The sequence below is a fragment of the Amia ocellicauda genome, chromosome 14, assembly GCF_036373705.1.
Source record: "Amia ocellicauda isolate fAmiCal2 chromosome 14, fAmiCal2.hap1, whole genome shotgun sequence".
Taxonomy (NCBI): Eukaryota; Metazoa; Chordata; class Actinopteri; order Amiiformes; family Amiidae; genus Amia; species Amia ocellicauda.
In genome coordinates this window covers 28,257,392-28,274,391 of record NC_089863.1, presented here as the reverse complement: position 1 = coordinate 28,274,391, position 17,000 = coordinate 28,257,392, and the positions used below count along the sequence as shown (strand labels likewise).

The 17,000-nt window shown below is 49.7% G+C and overlaps 1 protein-coding gene across 6 annotated transcripts in view; it reads right to left on the bottom strand.

Moving 5' to 3' along the window:
* Window positions 1-17,000, bottom strand: part of mef2d (myocyte enhancer factor 2d) — a 57,717-nt gene that overhangs the window by 25,549 nt on the left and 15,168 nt on the right. For all 6 annotated transcript variants that reach the window (XM_066721498.1, XM_066721494.1, XM_066721500.1 and 3 more), the window contains exons 2-3: window positions 4,485-4,845; window positions 2,251-2,454 (exon numbers count right to left, since the gene is read on the bottom strand). In XM_066721498.1, the coding sequence (XP_066577595.1) occupies window positions 2,251-2,454; window positions 4,485-4,538 (258 nt within the window). In that variant the 5' untranslated portion in view covers window positions 4,539-4,845. The remainder of the gene's footprint in view (window positions 1-2,250; window positions 2,455-4,484; window positions 4,846-17,000) is intronic.

The following is a 17,000-nucleotide window of genomic DNA, read 5'->3' as shown; positions in this document are numbered from 1 at the left end:
ACCACAAGAGCGCAAACCGAATTACGGACAAGTCCTGAGGCACCTTTCTGTTTGTTTTTAATGGATCTGTTCTTTGTTCTATCAAAGCCTTGTGCATCACGGCCCATGTTGCGGTTCGTCCGCTCAGCGAAAAACTCAATATGTCAGAATCCGCGGACCCTGAATCAAGAGAGAACTGTTAATTTTTCAGTGTCCATATAAAGCCTTTGGTGATCAGTTCAGGAAGATCGCCAAATTAAGCCCCTGCCCCACATCCCAACCCATCCAGTCTCCCTGGCTAAGGATGTCAATCTTTCCTAGACTTTCAGACCTAGCAAAAATACTTTATTGCTTAAATGATCTGCGTAGTTTGAATTTTAATGGTCACTTTAAAAACAAACAACAACAATAAAACATTTCTAAGTCACGTGAAATCCACCAACTGTTGAAGACACAATTATAAAAGGAAGGGGCCTAATTAGGACACATTTATTATTTGAATCAAGGGTTCGGCTGCGATTGAGACTGGAGTGCTGGCTGACCGAACTTGCTGACCACCGTCTCGATATTGACCTTTTGGGAAGGGGGTGGAGGGTGACCTTGGTCGGCCCACTCCAGTCCACTTACAGTCTTTGTTCCAGCTAATCCTGACTTACTGAGGGTGAGCTGCATGGGCCAGAGTCTATTAAGTAATTAAAGATCAATTAAGTGATTTAGCAGCACGGATTGTGTCCAAAGCCCCCCAGTGGCATGAGACTCAGCTGAGCATGCCTGGTGACTCGGAGATGGCATAGACACAAAGAGAGAGAAAGAGAAAAGATACCCGGGTCAAATACCCAGGTGGTGTTTTGGTGGGAGGTTTTGTGCGTGGGGCGTCGTTGTGTGACCTTAGCCCTCCGACCAGCACACACTCACACACTGGAGGAAAGGCCTTGGGAGCTGGAGAGTTAAATGAAGTGAGAGGTGGAGTAATCACAGAAGGGGACAGGAGATCTGGGAACAGGAGTGGAGGAGGAGGAGGAGAAGGGGGAACAGACAGGCAGGTGTGGATTGGAACAGGAGAGAGAGAGAGAGGGTGGGGGGTGGTGTGGAGGCAGAGAGGAAGCTGGGACAGGAGAGAGACAGGGAGAGTGTGAAAAGCGTGAGAGAGAGAGAAAGGGAGAGCGGAGAGAGAAACACATTGTGCTTCAACCCCCAGTGAGTGACAGCTGTTCTTTTCGCACCACCTGAATTTCTTCCTGGAAAGCCTGTGATCGGGGCAATGTCAAGCTCTTAATCCTGCGCAGTGTGCTGCAGCGAGATCTCCCCTTGAGCGGCTTAAGAAAAGGGCATCCCCCCTTCCTTCTCTCTCTCCCTCTCTCTCCGTCTCTCTCTCTCTCTCCCTCTCTCCCCTGATCTGGATCAGCCGAGCGGATTAACTGGTAGTGGCAGGCCAAGCGGGCTGTCTGTACTCACAGCACGTGCCGAAACGTGTGTGTGTGTGACTGTCTGTGTGGGTGAGTGTCTGTGTGTGAGTCTGTCTGCGTGTTTACGTGTGTGTGTGTGTGTGAGTTTGTGTGTGTGTGTCTGTGTGTGTGTCTGTGTGTTTGAGTGTGTGTGTTAATGTCTGCGCGTGTCTGTGTGTCCGTTTCCCTGTGTGTGTGAGTCCATATGTCCATGTGTGTGAGTGTGTGTGCGTCTGTGTGTCTGTATGCAACAGTTTTGCACTGTGTGTTTGTACATATCATCTCGCGAGTCTGTGGACAAATGTTTCACTCTGTGACAGTTGGGAGTCTGCATTCACATCTGTGCATTAGAGCGTGTGCGTGTGTGTGTGTGTGTGTGTGTGTGACATCAGGGCAATGTCCCTCGAAAGCCTGCTCTTATGGATATAAAATGCACACTCTTTGCCCCTGTGGTCCAGGAAGAGGGAATCCCTGCGCCCCCGACTGAGTTTAAACATGAATTCATCAAATAAAAGAAACACATTAAAAATGTCTTTAGCCTGGCTCCCGGGGCACAAATTCCAGGAAACCCTGAATATTGTATGAACTGCAGCTCCTGCGAAGCACACACACACACACAAACAAGAGAACTCTCAGGCTGCAGTTAATGTTTAGCTTTGAGAGAGGTAGAGAGGGAGAAGGAGGAGGGGTTCTGAAGTTGAACCGGGAGAGGAATTCAGCTGACCTGGATTGGAAAGGAAGGAATTGGAAGGCAAGGTTAAAGGTCAGATATCAAACTCCGCCCACCCCATACAAGCCACACCCCACCCCCGGCACTGTGTGCTACCTCGATGATGTCTGCGTTGGTCCGGCTCTCGTGGGGCTCGTTGTACTCGGTGTATTTGAGCAGCACCTTGTCCATGTCCGTGCTGGCGTACTGGAAGAGCTTGTTGGAGTGGTTGAAGATGATGAGGGCGATCTCGCAGTCGCACAGCACGCTCAGCTCATAGGCCTTCTTCATCAGGCCGAACTTCCGCTTGGTGAACGTCACCTGGGGACGGGGAGGGAGGGAGAAGAAGAGCGGGCAGGAGACAGAGACGGGTATTAAGCGACTGCACCGCACACAAGCACGTTTGTTTAACTCCGCCCTCCCCCATAAAAAGAGGGAACCGATTTGAAATGCACAGTCCGTGGCTTATCTTTTCCAAAGCTGATTAAGCTAAAAGGAAAAGTCTACAGCCCCTCAACTGAGACGTCTGTGCAAAAGGTACTCAGAAGACAACCCTGTCCCTGGATCTCAGGTTGATACGTACAGAGGGATGGTGGAGGAAGTGAAAGGGAAAAAGAAAATGACGACGACGACGACGACGACAATGACAACAACAACTACAATGGGCAGATGCGCACAGATGTGTGCATCTGCCCATTGCATCCTGCCTCTCTCTCTCTCTCTCTCTCCGTCTCCCTCTCTCCTCTAATTGCCTGAGTGCTCGGCATGTCACATCGATGTAGCTCTCCCGAGCAGAAGACAGCTTGCTCTCTCTCTCTCTCTCTCTCTCTCAAATCAAATAATTTCGGGGTCGTTTCCACGGGCAACCGCCAGCCAGACTCCACCTACATCACCAACCAACCAACCACCTCCCCATCCATTCTACAAACATAGACATACTTCCACTCGCACACCACACACATACACATATACACACGCCCCAACAATTAAACATGACACACAGACACACACAGACACACACAGACACACACAGACACACACAGACACACACAGACACACACAGACACACACAGACAAAAGTCAGTCCCAATTAAAGCTGTAAACTGGACAGAAGGATAAGCGGTGGGACACACATCGCAGGGTCGAGAGGGAGAGAGAAAGCATCGCTGTATATATATATATATATATATATATATATATATATGGGTTGCAGTTTTAAAACAGGACATTTTTGTGTAAATGCCACAGGGGCGTTCAGCTTACTTCCGTCTGTGTTGTGGCAGCGCCTTGGCAACCAATTAAGTAATTAAGTAGCAAGTAGCTGGCTGTGCTACAATGCTGCCGAGTAGAAGACGTGGAATCCGTTGGATTAAAGGACATCTGACACCAACTAGGAGATAACATTCCATGCAGAGACACGTACAGAATCACACTCACAGGTAGGCCCACACTCGCACAGACAAACATGCACAAACACACAGAGAACCCTGTGAGATTCACGACCACCTGGGGAGTGTTCTTGGTTTTCTGCTTCTGCTTTATTATTATTTGTATTTATTTATTTTAAGTACAACTAATATAATTAGTATAACCCCCTGCCCCTGCCCCTGCCCCTGCCACTCCCACTCCCACTCCCACTCCCACTCCCAGCTGTCACTGGATGGAGACGGATGCTGATAAGGAGGCTGCATAGGTCTGGCGAAGATTCACGTTATTGCGCCTGATCGCTTGTTTCAGATCCCTTTTTCTCGGCTTGGTGGGACTATCCGACGTCATTTGCCTGCTAGGGCTGTTTTTGGTTTGACTGTTTGTTTTGTTTTTAATTTCTCCTGTCCACCACCCCCACATCAACACCACCAATATAACTTATTTTAGCAAAACCATTGTTAGGCCAGACCTGGAAAGGCACAGTGAAGGCATGTCGAGACCGCGAGGTAAACCAAGGTCAGACTAGGGTAAAAGCACGGTAGAAGTGCAAAACTCACATGGTGCACTTCCCTAAGGGTGTGACGGACTCACAGTGCACAGTGATCCCAAATCACAAACAGACAACTGAAATATCACATTGGGGTGTCTAACACCTGCTCTATGTTCTCCAGCAAGCTCTGGACAAACACTCAGACCATACACGCAATCAATCAGATAATACACACAATCGGACCACACAAACACAATCAATCAGACCATACACACACAATCAATCAGACCATACAACAATCCGACTATACATACATACAATCCGACTATACATACACACAATCAGTCAGCCCATACACACAATCAGACCACAAACACATTCTTTACACTCACACACACACAGACACCCCCCACTTCATCACCCCCACCCTCACCTGTCTGTTCCGCTCGTCTGTGATCCGCTGGATTTGAATTTTTTTCCTCCCCATTGTCCCGGGATTGGGCTCCGAAGAAGGGACGACGTCGATCAGGTGGGTGTGGGGGGGCAGCTGGCCGCTGGCACTCTCTTCCCCTCCTCTGCCGGGTGAGGAGCCAATGGGAGTCAGAGAGAAAAACAAAAAGAAAGAAAGAAGCGGGGGCCGAGTCCGGCGGGGGCGGTCAGTTCATGGTACGTCTGGGGCCTGGCGGTTTTTCTTGGTCTTGTTGGGTTTTTGTCCCCCCTGATTTATTGCCAAAGCCTCCTCCCTGTGAGACTGCTCCCCCCCTTGATGTGTCCTCTCTGGGCTGGTCTTACTCCTGCGAGAGGGAGAGAGGGAGAGAGGGAGTGAGACGGAGGAAGAAAGAGAGATGGCAAGATAGAGAGAAAGAGATGGAGAGAAAGATATAGAGACGCTAGACACTTCAGGGACCACCTTACCTGTCCCCACGCCAGCACACGATGAATAACAAATGTCTGTCTGCCTATCAATCCATCCATCCATCCATCCTTAACTCCATGTTTGCACCTATGAAATTGAACTTCACAGCCATGACATCGCTGGACCAATGCTGTCCCTTAAATGCAGGACTTCACAATTTCAGAACCAAGATGGACGCCACCTTAAGCCTCACCTTTTTTATCACCTATAAACACACACTCGTATAATGCATAAAAAGGAAAGAACCAATTAAAAAATGCAATTCGACACACCTGAAGCATTTTCAATGATTCTCTTCATATTTTGATGCATTTTTTATATGTGGATTTGAGATTAAGAGGACAGGGGGCAGGAAGAGATATACTATGGACCGGCACCAATAGTGCAGGAGCCCTCAAACAGGAACCTTTCTGCGTGGGGTTTGCGTTTCCCGAGGTGGAGGGTATCAGAGTGCGCGCGCACCCTGAGAGCAGCCAACCACACACTGGCAGAGTGTCAAGCTGTGCTGTAGCCGGGAGGGGTGGGGGGGGTAGTGCGAGAGTGCCAGAGAGAGCAGGGCTGTGCTGTGTCAGCTTCATTAGAGATGCCCCCCCACCTCCGCTCCTTCATGCTGATCTCTACTGCCCAGGGCATGCACTGAGCTGACTCAAGTGTGACTGTGTGAGTGTTTATGGTTTTGTGTGTGTGTGTGTGTGTGTGTGTGTGTGTGTGTGTGAGAGAGAGTGTGTTTATGGTTGTGTGAGTGTGTTTGTGTTTATGGTTGTGTGTGAGTGTGTTTGTGTTTATGGTTGTGTGTGTGTTTGTGAGTGTGTTTGTGTTTATTGTTGTGTGTGAGTGTGTGTGTGTGTGTGTGTGTGTGTTTGTGTTTATGGTTGTGTGTGTGTTTGTGTTTATGGTTGTGTGTGTGTGTGTCTGTGTTTATGGTCATGTGTGTGTGTGTGTCTGTGTGTTTGTGTGTGTGTGTTTGTAGTTATTTGTTGGGTTTATGGTTGTGTATGAGTGTATGTATATGTGTGCATGAGTGTGTATGAAGTTGTGTGTGTTTGAGTGTTTATGGTTGTGTGTGCGTGTTTGTTTATGGTTGTGTTTGAGTGTGTGTATATTTATTGTTGTGTGCGTGTTTGTTTATGGTTGAGTGTGTGTTTGTGGTTGTGTTTATGATTGCATGTGTGTTTATTGTTGTGTGTGAGATTATGTGTATGGGTGTATATGAATGTGTGTGAGTGTGACTGTGTCATTGTGACACTTTGTGTGTCAGTGTGTGCATGTGTGTGTGTTTATGATTGTGTGTGTGCATTTGTATTTGTTTGTTTATGGTTGTTTGTGAGTGTGTGTGAATGTGTATTTGTGTGAGAGTGTGTGACTGTATGTGCGTCAGTGTGTATGTGTGTGTGTGCGTGTGCGTGTCAGTGTGTGTGTATATGTGAATGTGTGTATGTACCAGAGATCCAGCTGCCCCTTGTATTCCACAGTCCTGCGTCGATCCCCAATCCTCATTAGCATAACCCTGGAATCGGAACTGATTCATAATCCAGGCGATTCCCATAAACGGATAGAAAAACAGGTCTGACAAAACAGCATACGGCAAATACAGAGTGTCTGTCTGCGTGGGGCTGTGTCTCCCTCACCCTGCATCCATCTGCAAGCTGCGTGTTTGCGCGCGTGCGTGTGTGTGTGCATGTGCGTCATTTCGCTCCCAGCACTGCGTTAAGGTGTGCTGCATGCGTGTGGCTGTGTTTACCTTGGTCTGCGGCTGTGTGTGCATGTGTGTGGGAGTCTCTTCAGATGTGGGCTTTGGGAATAAATAGAACTCCGGGCTGCAAACAGACTCAATGATCATTTGAAAAACCGCCTATGACTATTAAGTGGATAAAAATGTAGGTCTTAAAAATAGCACACTATATATATACATACTATATACGTACTGCGGTGTCTTAATTCTGGAACGGGGGCAGGAGATGCGACTTGGGAGGCTGGGCTGTGAGCGTAAGCCTCCTACTTCCCATTTTATTTTTCTCTCTCCCTTTTTTTTCCAAAACCAAAGCGCCAGTGAGTCAATCCGCACTGACAGAATACAGTGTCCTTTAGCCTAGTTCAGTTACACGGTACATCACTTCGGTGACACAATCCCCAACCGCTGCTGCTTCAAGATGTATTTAGAAAAACAAGGCTTTGCTTTCACTTCCACCTTATTAGCAAACATGGTAACTTATCTAGCCTTGGGGCAGAGGGGGGAAAAACAACAAACCAAAGTTACAATCTGTACAATGTTTTAGATCACGACTTTGCAGGATTTAAGCTTTTTGTGAGGGGTTATTTGGGGGGACCTTAATACTTATTCTGGAAGACATAAGGGGACTCCCAAGGCCTGGGTGGATCGGCGGGGAATCCTAGGTTTGCATTTGGAACAGAAAATATATTTTGTTTCTCTCGTGGGTTTTTGTAATAAAAGCAAAAAAAACAAAAACAAAAAAAACACCATCAGACAGGACAAATCAGCAAGAAACGACTGAGAATCTGCAAAAAAAAAAAAAAAAAAAAAAAGTGACTGAGAGGAGCTGAAAAACACTTATTCCATCACCATCCGAGGAAGAGGGCCCTGTCGAGGTGGGGGGGGGTGGCGAGATTGACACTGACTGGAGAGATTAACACATTCAAAGTTGAGGAACAGCTGCAAGAATCGGCACTGACTAATCAGCACTTTGAGAGATATAGAGAGAGAGAGAGGGAGAGGGAGGAAGAGAGAGAGGGGGGGAAGGCAGTCTCCACTCTTTCAACATTAATTTCAAAACAGGACCTGCTTTCAACCAATACGACCGATGTGCTCTGGGGCTCCAATCCACAGTGCAGAGAATAAAGTAGCCGCTATACTCACGACACCCCTCCCTGCCTTCTGCCAGGACAGGTGTGCCAGGCTGGTACAGGTGGCAGCTGGACAGGGGGACGGCTGTCTCACAGCTGCGCAGAGAGCCGGTGGGGGGCCCTTGATTCCCGTCCTGGCGGCTGCAGTGACACCTGAGTCCCACCATGCAGTGACCCCCTCCCCCGTCCACTACTCATGTAAACTGAGATTACTAGGGCACTAATGTCCCCCCTATCCTCTCCCGGCCCCCTACCGCTCTGATGGACACACATGCCCCTCTTCCACTGTTGGCCTGGCACAGGTCGGGTGTTTTTCCCCTGTATGACCCGAGATGATGTCACAAGCAACATGCGAATGTTCGGATCAATCACTGTTACCATGTAATTGGTAATTAAAAAGCTTTTACTGGTATAAATAAATATATCTATCAAGAGAGGCTAGAGAACACATTTTTAAAAATACGATATCGGACACTGGAGGTTAAAGACCCGACTTACAGATGAAGAAATGACCTGTAACAAATTATTTTATTTAAACTATTTCTGTAGATCAATCCTACTATTTTGTATCAGTATTTAAATAGGAGTAGTAGTTCGTTTAATATTTGTAATGTATTTATATCTAGTAATAGGGTAAACTGGCGCCTACAGAGACTGTTTCCACTGTGAATGGCTTTCTCCCCTGGTTTGACAGTGGTTTTCTGTGAGTTCAACATGCCTCTGCTATGACCGCTCGGGATTGTGGGAAACCCAGATTCACCCAGATCAATATTTCCATGGCAGCCTCCCCATGGCAAGTCATCACAGTGTACTTAAGCGTGTTAAAACCACTAGAGACGCCTGCAACCCTAGCGAAGCCCTGTTTACAGTGCCAACCGACATTCAGCAGGGTTTAGTGATGTCAGGATGGTGCCTCTCGCTGCTGCCAACATCTATCCCAGAATGCTCTCTGGTGGGTCATGGCAAGGACTGATTGGCCGACTGGCGAGCCCAGGCAGCACAAGTGTCCCGAGAATGGCCACATGAAATCGCAGACAGCGCTTACAGATACGGTTAAACCGAAGACCTCCCATGGACAGCAGCTGCAGAGAAGTGCAAAGCGATTGATTTCTGAGGTTAGCAGTGTTGTTCGAGGACAGGGATTCGCCTGGGGCGGGGGCATCACAGAGCAGGGGGTGGGCGCTGGGTGCAGAGGGCAGAGGGATTTTCACCTCTGTGGCTACAGGACAATTTGGGGAATCAGAGGTGGGGGGGTACCAGTATGTACCCCCAAACTGGCACCACAGGCCACTCAGAGAGGTAGAAGCAGCAGCTGCCTGTGTCAAATGGGTCTGGCGTGCACGGCTATGGGGACAAACAATCGGCCATGGCAAACTTGTGGGCGAGAAGTGGTGTTTTTTGGGGTCTGACACTCCTCTGGGGGAGGACACAAGCGGGGAATGAGCCACCCAGCCTGCAAGTGGCACAGACTCACGAAGGGACCTCAACCTGCTTAACCGGCTGAAATCGAAAAGCGTGGCACAGACACACAAATCACGATTCCACCCCATCCTGTTTCATGCCTCCCAGGCCACACATTCACACAGCTTTTGGTGTCAACAAAACCTGTCCCTGCACATCCACCGGCGATGTCGTGGTCTTCACCGGGGGCGCCCCCACACCTTTCCTTCACCGATTGATCCGCGACCTGCTGCCTACACTTCTAGAAAAGGAGCGAGCTGCCTGTTTTCTGCCAGTCAGTTTACTTCTTTCTTCCCTGGCAGTTTGTCTGCGCAGCAAAAATCAGCACTGAATCCAAACTGCTGTTTTGGAAGGGTGGCCGGCTGGTTCAGCAGAAACCATACCCAAGGAGGCCGGCGGTAGGTGCAGGGGTGACACAGGACACCGCATCACACAGCGCTCCATCAAACGGGCATCCCCTTCACCCTGCCACCACACTCTCCTCACTTTGCAGAAGCTGTTTGTGCCACACCATCTACCACACCATTGGCAAGACAAGATAAGCATGCAAAACAGGATACAGCGCTGGCCTGCAGCTGGCAGGACCTCATTCCTCTGGCCAGGTGCATTGTGGGTAACCGCGGTTTCCTGTGCAGTCATTCGTAAGGACCAGTGAAGCCACAGGCCTTTAGACCTGTGAAGGAATCCCTAGACTTACTGTAGACCACCTGCATCCTCTCAAACCCCTTCTTACTAGAGAACAATGATCAAGGCAGAGTATGCCAAGGCCTGCGCATCCCCAAAACCCTTCCCCCTCCTCAACTCCCTCACAAAACACCTCTTTGGAGCAATTCATTCAGGGGCAGGGTGAAAAAACTAAAAACTAAAAACATCATAGCCACGGCCTACAGGAGAGAAGTTGGGGGGATAAAATAGGTCAAAAGCACAAGGTTTTGTCAATCAAGCCATGAGTTACGTGTGACGGGACAGGGTGCAGTGACGTTGTCTCTAATGGGACACCCATGTCCCCACCCGCCGGGGACAATGCAGTCTGGCCTGTCAGACGACAACATCGTGAGGGCAGCATTGTTGTTTCGCAGACACGAGGGAACGAGCCGTGACAAGATCGCTCCCCTCCCTTTTCTCTCTTTTTCCTTCCTTGTTGTGGTTCAACCGGCCGATAACACAGAGGATCCGAGAACACACTCACTGGCTCAGCTCTCTCCGTCCTTTCCTCACGCTCTCTCCCTCTGTCTCTCACAGCATTCCTTTCTTTGCCAGCTTTGCCAAATTCTCCAGCCCCCTTTGCCACTCTCACCCCTCAATTTTCCATCCTTGCCAATCCCCTCTCTCTGACTTTTTCTCTCACATCATCCATCTCTCACTGACTGCTTCTCTCCACTCCCATCCCCTCTCTCTCGCTCTCTGATCATCTGAGGGGGGGAATACGATCAGAGCCAAAGACGCCACGATCCACAGACGTCACCGGTGGGAGAAAAGACGTGTGGGGCCCACAGCTGACGTACCTGTCCTCACCAGCTAAACGTGTTCCTCTCAATGGAAGGTATGTTACCTGCCACCGCCTCTCCAAAAGGCCACTCGCCAAGCTGAGCAGCCTGGGAAAAAAGGGCAGACAGGTCCTGCAAATACTTGACTTGAAAGCAGGCCCGGCAGCGCAGCCTTTATGCCAAGGACAAAAATTAAGATACGGGTACTTGGCGAGACCCCAAAACCTTCCAGTTTTTCATCAGTGAGCATGAATACAAACTCAAGCCCAGACCAAACCCAAACTGTGACCCACCCAGCAATGGTGCCAAACGAACCTGCATTTATAAAGGGCAAGACAGTGAATCCGAGGAAACCGCCAGGGGGGACAAGTGCGCAAGGTTGGTGTTCTCACCGGACAGGGTGCATTTCTGGGTAACAAGTGATACTGTTCTTCAAAGGTATTGCCTGTTACTGAACACTGATCCAAGATGCCGAATGCTCTGGGGCAGAATTTGGTGGGGATTCTGTCAGAAAGGCCTGCCTGGAGCAAATTAGGAGGAATTTACTGTTCCTCACCCTGGTTCACTGTTCGTTATCCGCTTCAGCCCTGAAGTTGGCAGCTCGAGCTGTCCGAGCTCTTCACTTTCTGATTTAATATAGAAATCTGTCCCCTGCAAATCTAAGAAGACCCCCGACATATCTGGCACAGACAGAGTGACTGATTAGGTCCCACCCCCCGCCCTAACATTGAGGTTTCCTACCAAAAATAGTCTGGTTACAGGGGCCAGGAATACTGACAGGTTGTTGTTTTTTGTGTGTTTTTTTGCGGTCCGCGGCAATTATTTCTGACAGCTAAAATAAAATCCGAAACCCTGTAATGGCGTAATCATGTTTGTGCCTCAATCTCTGGCACCTTAGCCGCCCTCAAAAACACCACACAAAAAAACAACAGCAGCAGCAGCACGTGTAAAGGACCAGAAACATGAATGCGTCGACACCAGTAAACGGTGGCCTCTGATGTTTGTACGGAAGTAACCCGGGGGCAAGTGACCGGGTAACGCCAGAGCTATTGACCTGCTTCAGCATTGAACACATAACTAGTCGAAGGACTTCTACGCAGCCCGGAGCGTCGGGCAACAGCCTTCATGTACTAATTACACTTCCGGGCCAAACTAAGACCAACGTACACTTTTTCACAGGCCCAGTCACTGTGTGCATCGCTGTGTCCTTTTCTACAGGTTGACAAAACAAAAAAAGTGACTCAAAGGGTGATGCCCAGTGCCTGAAAGGATTATTGGAAGGGCTGCCAAACCCCTGAGACATCTGTGGGGGTCAAAGTACAGCACCCAGGAAAAATAAATTTAGTCCATCGAAAGGGAGGTCTCAGATTTGATCTGATGCTTGTCCTAACATGAAGAACAAAATAAATAATACATAAATACATACATAAATAAATGAACACAGAAACAGGGTGTTGGAGGTAAAGTCTAAGACGTTACTGCTACACACTTTTGAAATCTCATATTGGTCTCAAGGAATCTCAACGAGCGTAGGAAAATGTGACCAACCTGATTCGGGGCAAAGCGGCCGGTGTCGGCGTGTGGGGCGGGCCTAATTCGGAACGGTGGTCTTCGGAAGCGGGTGCAGGTGAACAAAAACACCCAAAAAACAAAAACTGAATGCGAATCACTTCCAATTCCTCACAGACCGATCCCTGTAGTCCCAGGTTGCGCTGTCCCGACTCTGTAGCTCTTCAGTCCCTCACGAGAAGACCCCTTAGCCCCCTCTCACCACAGCGAACTGAGTAAAGACCCTGCCTGTAAGCGCTATCACTCCCACCCACCCCCAAACTTCGACAACAACTGCCCCTCATTCGTCAGGGTGCGTGTCAGACTAGAGGTAGGGGGGGGTGAAGTAAAGAACAAGGACAGACCTCCCTTACCCAGCACAAACACGGTCCCACACATTCTCTCTCTCTCTCTCTGTCCCTCTGTTCTTCACATTTAAGAGCTTGTTAAAGTGCAGTAGCAGCTGCCCCACACACCTTTTGGCTGACCCCTCCCACCCCCCCTACAGCTGTTGGGCGAGCGGCTCGTAAAAAGTGCGGTTTTTCCAGTGTGTCCCCGTCATGACCAGTCCGACAGGCAAGGACAAGGCCAGAGTCCAAACGCTGGCCTCGGGACGCCGTCTGTAGACCAAGCTTACGTGTCAGTGACCGCCATCTTGGCTCGAGCAGATACCCCACCCCAGTGCTAAAATCACAGTCTCGGCCCCCAATGGTCACTCCTGCTAATGTAGTGAACGAGTGGCCCTGTGGTTTACAGTGTGTAAATCCCTCAGGGGCCACAGTTAGGGTTATGATGCTAATTAATAATAGTAGTGAGTAATAATATGCATAGTAGTAATCAAAGTATTATTAGCAGTGTTTGTGTGCGGTTGACAGCTCTGCAGACAGGAACCAATAGGACCCCAATGTAAAATGTATTTGCCGTAGCAACTGACGTTCGTGGGCAGAGCTTTATGATGTAATTTCCTGCTGATGTCATCCACATGTAGTGGAGGTGTAGTGTTTGTAGGGACTTGTTGCAGGGGGAAACTAAATTGTCTATTTCTGGCTGTTGTGGTTACTGCAGAGAGGGGGAAACTAACAAAAACGGCCCTGCAAAATGCAACGGAGGACATTTGGGAGTGCCGTGTTGGTCTTAGCACTTTTAATCCAGGAGTGTGCGTCTCACATTGAGCCACCCGGCATATAATGGATGCTGTAAATTGATCTATTGGAGCCCCACCATTAGGCCATTTAGAAATTTTGGCATAATGGTCCTGCTTTTTTATGGAATTTTTCCTTTACTTCTTGTCCCAAGGACCAAAACCATAAATGTACACCTAATGTACGACCCCAGGGCTGCCAGGCACTCTTTAATTACACAGCTATTACCCTCGTAACTCTGGTGGTGCAGCTGGGGTTAAGTCCGGCAGCCTGTCGTTACATCGCCTGTAAAAGATTTTGTGACGTGCGGCGGTACAGGTTTTGCCGGGGGGCCAACCGCAAAAAAACAACAACAAACAACAACCAAAAAGAAACAGCCACACTCTGAACGTAAAGAGTAAACCAGAGGAGGTTGGATTGGCGTACACAAGAAAAACTACAACTCCGAAGGACAAGCAGAGTAAACAAAGAAAGGAACAAGAAAAAAGTGGCAAAAAAGAAGCCGTAACTTGGCCGCTGGGGCCGCAGGGCCACGCTGACTGACACGCACACAAGTGGGTTGTTAACTGCAGGGAAATCCGCTCTGCCATCCGTGCCAGCTTACCTAAGACAAATATCCCACTGTTATTGAACTCTGTCAGCTCTACATTAGTCAGACTAGTAATAGTATTTATTTGGCATTTAGCTGAGACTTTGATCCAAAGCGACTTACAGGACTCACGGGTGAATTGTGGCTACTGGACTGCGGCTGGAGAGTCACTGACTAGACTGGACTGGACTGCGGCTGGACTGCTGCAGAGTCACTGACTGGACTGGACTGCTGCAGAGTCACTGACTGGACTGGACTGGACTGGACAGGTCTGCGGCAGAGTCACTGACTGTAGAACTGACTGTTCGGTTTAGTCCTGTCCTGTCCAGCAACTCACTCACAGAGTCTGGCGGCATCAGCTAGGTTTAAAAATCTCTTGGACCACCCCTCCCGCCCGCCTGCCCGCCCCTCAGCTGTCGCCTTCTTAAAGGCCGGAAGCCGAGCAGAGAGCAGCGCGGCCGTCTGAGGGCCTGTGTAAGCCAAACAAGATCAGAGCACCTAAGAAAACAGGTAGGCCTGCCAAATGGTGGTGGAGGGCCACACGAGCCTGCAAATGGGGCGAGGGAGCAGAGGAAAAGGAAAACATGAAGCCAGAGAGGAATGTAAAGCCGCCCGGGTTTGCAGCTCCCAGCAGGCACAGAGCAATTATTTTCTCCTCCCCTGGGTGTCCACTGTTAGAAATAGGGACTGGTGTGTATGGTTAGGTCATTCCCCTTTCGTCGAGTGCCTCCAGTGATATTGGAGGGAAAGTGGCCGACACAGATGGGCAGGAGGGCCCCGTCTGTACCCCTGTGCTGTCCTCCGCCGGACGCCCCTCGGCTGGAGAGAGATAGTTGGGCCGCAACCTAATAGGGGATTTGTGCGCTGTGCTTTTCCCCCCCACAGCAGATTTAACTGCTGCCAGGACTGGTGCAGTGTGAGCGAGGGAGGGAGAGAGAGAGAGAGAGAGAGGGATGAAGCCTGGAAGGAAGGAGTGAGGGTAGCGAAGGAGGAGAGAGAGCGAGAGAGAGATGGTGGGTGGGAATAAAGCTGAGAGGGGATCGAAGGAGGAAAGGAGAGCGAGGGAAAGGTGGCAGCGAAAGAGTTACAGCAGGATGGAGGGAGGGAGGGAGGGAGAGGAAGAAGGAGGGGAGGGTTTGAATGAAAGAGCAAGCGAGCAACCCAGAGATGAGAAACAGGGGGGAGCCTCCCGAGACAGGATAGCTTGGGCCTCTTATGTTTCTACGCTCTCATCGGATTTTGTCATTCAGGAAAAATAAATAAAAAAATATATATATTTTTTTTTAAAGGAGGAAAATAAACAAACCCAGACAACATCCACCACTAAAAACAAGTGCTACGCTAAGCTGGATTTACAGCCATTACGTAAGGTTACAGGCTCCCTGCTGTGCCACAGGGCTGCTCAGGGTCACTTCAGTGCCCTGCTGGCCGGGCTCTGTTCTCTCCCCTTCCCCCCTCACATCCGCCTGCCATCACCTGCTGTTCGAGATCTTCAGAGCCTGCTGGGACATGCGCCGCCGAGCCACACGCTCGCCCAGGCCGCGCTGCCACCAGCCCGTGTGGCACACGCAGGGTACAGCACGAGTACAGAACAGTACAGTACAGTCCAAAGTCCGCCCTAACCTGTCTGTCTATGTAAGGTATTAAAAGTGAATAAGGTTGTGCAGGGCACATGGAATATCCTCAGAAAGCAAAGCCAGCCATCTACACTGCATGGTTACACAGTTTGTGTTGTTTGTGTTGCACTGCAGAGTCACTGATGTCAAAAAAACTTAACAAAAAAAACAAAAAACATTTTCAAAGAAACTAAATCAGGAAAACACATCTTTTCCAATTGACTTACTGACAGATTTGCTACCGTCGCATCGTTTGAGCATAAACCAGTTTGAGCATAAACCAGTTACATAAAAAAAAAATTGAACAAAGTTTCACGCCGGCAAGCTGGAGTTACATCGGAGACGTGGTTCTGGGGGTGGGGGTGGGGGAGCTCATAAAGCCCAGCTCTCACACCCGACTTGAGAAATCGATCTTTCACAACCTCCTCGCCGCCACGTTTCCCTACACTCAGCACTCAGGGGGAATTTCTGAGAAGTGTCGCCTGGTGTGTGAGTGACGTCACCCCTTTGGGTCACAGGCCAGCCGGACAGAGAGAGAGAGAGAGAGAGAGAGAGAAAAGTCTCCATACGTGGGGCCTGGGCTGGAAAGTACACTGTGCTTTGAAACGCAACTGGGTGTGGGGGGGAGGGGCTGGTGCTGCAGTCAATCAATCCATTCAGCAACTCCGGCCCAACTCTGTGATCGGGAAAGAGTTAACACTGTGACAGGAAGCGCCTGTGGGATTTGAGTCAGCCACCCCCCTCCCTCCTTCCTCCCTCCACATTCCCAAAGTCCCACGGAATCCACAAGCGAAGAGCCCAGAAGGCATCTTTCTGCCCTTTGACCTTTCCACTGGAAAGGTCAGGGGTCAAGGAGTCAGCTGTTGCTTGAAGAGGCAGCCTGGCACTCTGCCGCCCGGAGTCCAGCGCCCATTCCATTGCCACGGGAACCACTACCCGGCTGTGCAGCTGTCCCCCCCACCGGTCTCGGCCCTAGAGATGTCTCAATCGGCGCATGATCAAACGGACCTCGTCGGTAGCCGCAGTTTTGTAGTGGATGCCGGGACTGGATGTAGAAAATCCCTACAGGCAGTGAGGTGTTAGATGTGCAGTCACACAGGCTCCCCCCACCCCACCACACACACACACACACACACACACACACACACACACACACACACACACACACACACACACACACACACACACACACACACCCCTACCAATCTCTCTTTCCCCCTGCTCAGAAACAGCTGACACTCTTAACGGGCTACAGACAGCTGACAATCTACAAGTGGGGGAGGGGGGATGGTCCTTAACCCTCCCACCCACCATCTCTCTCTCTCTTC